The 3028-nt window shown below is 65.6% G+C and overlaps 2 protein-coding genes across 2 annotated transcripts in view; both read left to right on the forward strand.

Annotated features, from left to right (window-relative positions):
- The window catches only part of ANKRD24 (ankyrin repeat domain 24), a 9212-nt gene extending 8336 nt beyond the window's left edge, over nt 1–876 (forward strand). The window contains exons 14-16 of the mRNA XM_010004503.1: nt 123–260; nt 530–595; nt 799–876. Of these exons, the coding sequence (XP_010002805.1) occupies nt 123–260; nt 530–595; nt 799–876 (282 nt within the window). The remainder of the gene's footprint in view (nt 1–122; nt 261–529; nt 596–798) is intronic.
- Nucleotides 877–2925: 2049 nt separating this feature from the next.
- EBI3 (Epstein-Barr virus induced 3) overlaps nt 2926–3028 on the forward strand; it is a 1144-nt gene continuing 1041 nt past the window's right edge. The window contains exon 1 of the mRNA XM_010004504.1: nt 2926–2955. Within this exon, the coding sequence (XP_010002806.1) occupies nt 2926–2955 (30 nt within the window). The remainder of the gene's footprint in view (nt 2956–3028) is intronic.

Genomic DNA, 3028 nt, shown 5'->3' on the forward strand with positions numbered 1-3028 from the left:
GGCTGGTGGGAGGTGTCCCTGCCCTTGCATGGGGTTGGGACTGGATGGTCTTGAAGGTCCCTTCACACCAAAGGAATCAGTGAGTCTGTGAGGGCTCCCTGTCATCTCTGTGCACTGTGCAGATCACTGAGCTCTCCAAGGAGGTCTTCAGGCTGAAGGAAGCCCTGAACGCCCTCCCTGAGCCCCGGGGACCAGCACAGTCACCCCCTGACACTGCCGCGCTCCAGGCCAGGATCCGGGCGCTGGAGGAGAAGCTGGGGGTGTGCAGATCACTGAGCTCTCCAAGGAGGTCTTCAGGCTGAAGGAAGCCCTGAACGCCCTCCCTGAGCCCCGGGGACCAGCACAGTCACCCCCTGACACTGCCGCGCTCCAGGCCAGGATCCGGGCGCTGGAGGAGAAGCTGGTGGTGGGTAATGGGGCTTTGTGGCCATGGCCTGGTGGGTTCTGGGGGTTTGTGGCCATGGGCTGGTGGGCTCTGAGCTGCCACAACCCTCTGACCCTGTGCTCAAACCCACTTGCTGTCTTGCAGGAGACAGAGACACGGCACAGCAAGGTGGTAACACTGTACCGGAGCCACCTGCTCTATGCAGTGCAGGTGAGGGAGGGACGTGGCTGTGGGGGAACTGGGGACACTGGTAGGGGGGAGCAGGGTACCAGCCAGCCCCACGGGGATGCCCACAGGCGTGTGGGACACAGCAAGGGGCTGGATCCAGGTGCCAACCCAGGGATCCTTGGGCTACGCACAGAGACTCCCCGATGTCCCCTGTGACATCCCCTCCCCTGTCCCCTCCACGCCAGGGCCACATGGACGAGGACGTGCAGAGACTCCTGTGCCAGATCCTGAGGATGCAGCGGCTGCAGGAGCAGGGCAGATGATCCCCTGCCCTACAGGGCAGTGCCACAGGGCTTGGTGGCACAGCCAGTGACACGGCTGGGGGGGCAGGCCCGTGCCAGCACCCTCTGAGCCCCCTTTGCTTCTGCGGGCAGCACCTTGTCACTGGCACAGGCACCCCCACCCCAGCCCTGGCCACCCCGTGTCCCACGTACCCCAGCACAGCAGCAATAAAATATTTGTACTCACACCAAGGGGACAGTTCATCCCTGGGTGGGCACAGAGTGTGGAGAGGCTGGGGGAGCTGGGGATGGGAGGGGGCTGGGGCCACCCAGCCTGGATGTCCCCAGCTGGGAGCAGGTGAACATGAAGGAAGCAGGATGGGGGCACGGGAAGGGTTGAAACCCTCTCAGGCAGATCCAGGATGGTTTTCCTGCGGGCCCCGGGACAGGGCGGTCCCTGCTGGGGGGGGACAGAGCTGCCTGCCCGAGGAAATGGGCTGAGCCCGGCTAGGAACGCCGTGTACATCCTCTGGTCCTGGCTGCTGGCCCTGCCGTGGTGAGCGTGAGGGGGGACAGGGCTCCCCGTGGGGCTGGGGGCGTAGGGGGGGCCCGGGGGCAGCCCCCCAGCCCCTGGTTGGGGGGGCACATGGGGAGCTTCGTCTGTGGTACAGGGAAAGGCAGGATGTCACCCCCGGGGCTCAGCCAGCCGCGAGGGCAGGATTTGTCCCTGTAGGGCTGGGCTTGGTGACAGTGGGGAGCTCAGCTCGGTGCCTGGGCTGGGTCTGGGGGGGGTCTCAGTGAGGGACAGTCCCTCTCAGACACCCTGGGAGCTGGGGGACAGCTGAGGGCACTGGCCCCTGCCCTGGTCGAGACCCAAAGTGACCTAAAATCCCAAACATGGGCACGGGAGTGCAGGGGTGAGTGCAGGTCCCTGTGGGAACCCTGGTGGCACAGGGTGCTTTTGCTCCCTCCTCCTTCCTGGCAGCAGGATCTGTCCTCTGCAGGGACAAACCCATCCCCTCTCCCCAGGGCGTCTGGCAAAGCCAGGGGGAAACTGAGGCACAGCACTGTGGGGTGGCCCGGAGGTGGGTTTGAACCCAATGGACCACCTGGGGACCTGTGGGGACCCTGCTGTCCCCTGCCCTGAGCTTTGAGCCTTTGACCCACCTGTCCCCCCAGGTCCCTGGAACTGGGCAGCTCTGCTGAGTCTCCCTGCCATGAAGTGGCTTTGGGTGGTGGCTTTGGTGGCACCTGCCTGCACTGTTCCCTACAACAGCACAGCGGGCACAGGGGATGGGGACAACAGGGACAGAGGTAGGGGGGCATGTGGGACCAGGGATGGAAGGACTGGGGCAGCTGGGATGGAGGTCTGGAGGGACCTAGGGGGGATGGGGACAATGGGGACAGAGCTAAGGGGGCAGGGGGGACTGACTGTAGAGGGACTAGGGGTTTGGAATGGAGGTCTGGGGGAAACTGGGGGGACTAGAGGCAGCAGGGTTGGGCAGACTGGGAACACTGGTGACAGAGATAGAGGGAGCAAGGATGGAGCTATAGGAACATCGGTGGGACTGGGGACATGGGGGGACTGGTGATGGAGGAATAGACATGCTGGTGGGACTGGGGACATAAGGAGACCAAGGACAGAGGCACAGGGCCTGGGGACATTGGGGAGAGAGGGGCATCGGGGGGCTGGGAACAGAGTTGGGGGCCCAGGGAGGCACAGACCCTTCCTGCCCCAGCTGTGATGTGTCCCCTTGAGCCCCCTGCTGGGATCACTGAGGGGATCAGGGGGGCTGTTCTGGGGGTGCATCCCCTGCCCTCTGCCGTGTCCCCCAGGCCGCTGCACCCTGCAGCACGGCACCCTGGGCACCGAGGTGCTGCTGCGGTGCCCGGCCGCCGCGGGGGGCCCTGCTGAGTGGCACCGGGGGGACACTGTCCTGGGGACATTTCCTGCCCCTGGGCTGGCCCTCCCCAACGCCAGCCTGGCCCATGAGGGCTCCTACAGCTGCCACCACCCTGGCACCGGCGAGACCTGGGCCACCATCTGCCTGCGGCTGGGCTGTGAGTGACCCTGTCCCCCCCGTGGTCCCCATGCTGGCCAAGGGTCCCCTGGGGAGGCTGGCAATGGGGTGACAACTGTCCCCGGCCCCAGATCCCCCGGCACTGCCAGCCATGGAGTGCTAGGCCATCAGCT

The sequence above is a fragment of the Chaetura pelagica genome, unplaced genomic scaffold (assembly GCF_000747805.2).
Source record: "Chaetura pelagica isolate M959 unplaced genomic scaffold, ChaPel_1.0 scaffold439, whole genome shotgun sequence".
In the NCBI taxonomy this organism is placed as follows: domain Eukaryota; kingdom Metazoa; phylum Chordata; class Aves; order Apodiformes; family Apodidae; genus Chaetura; species Chaetura pelagica.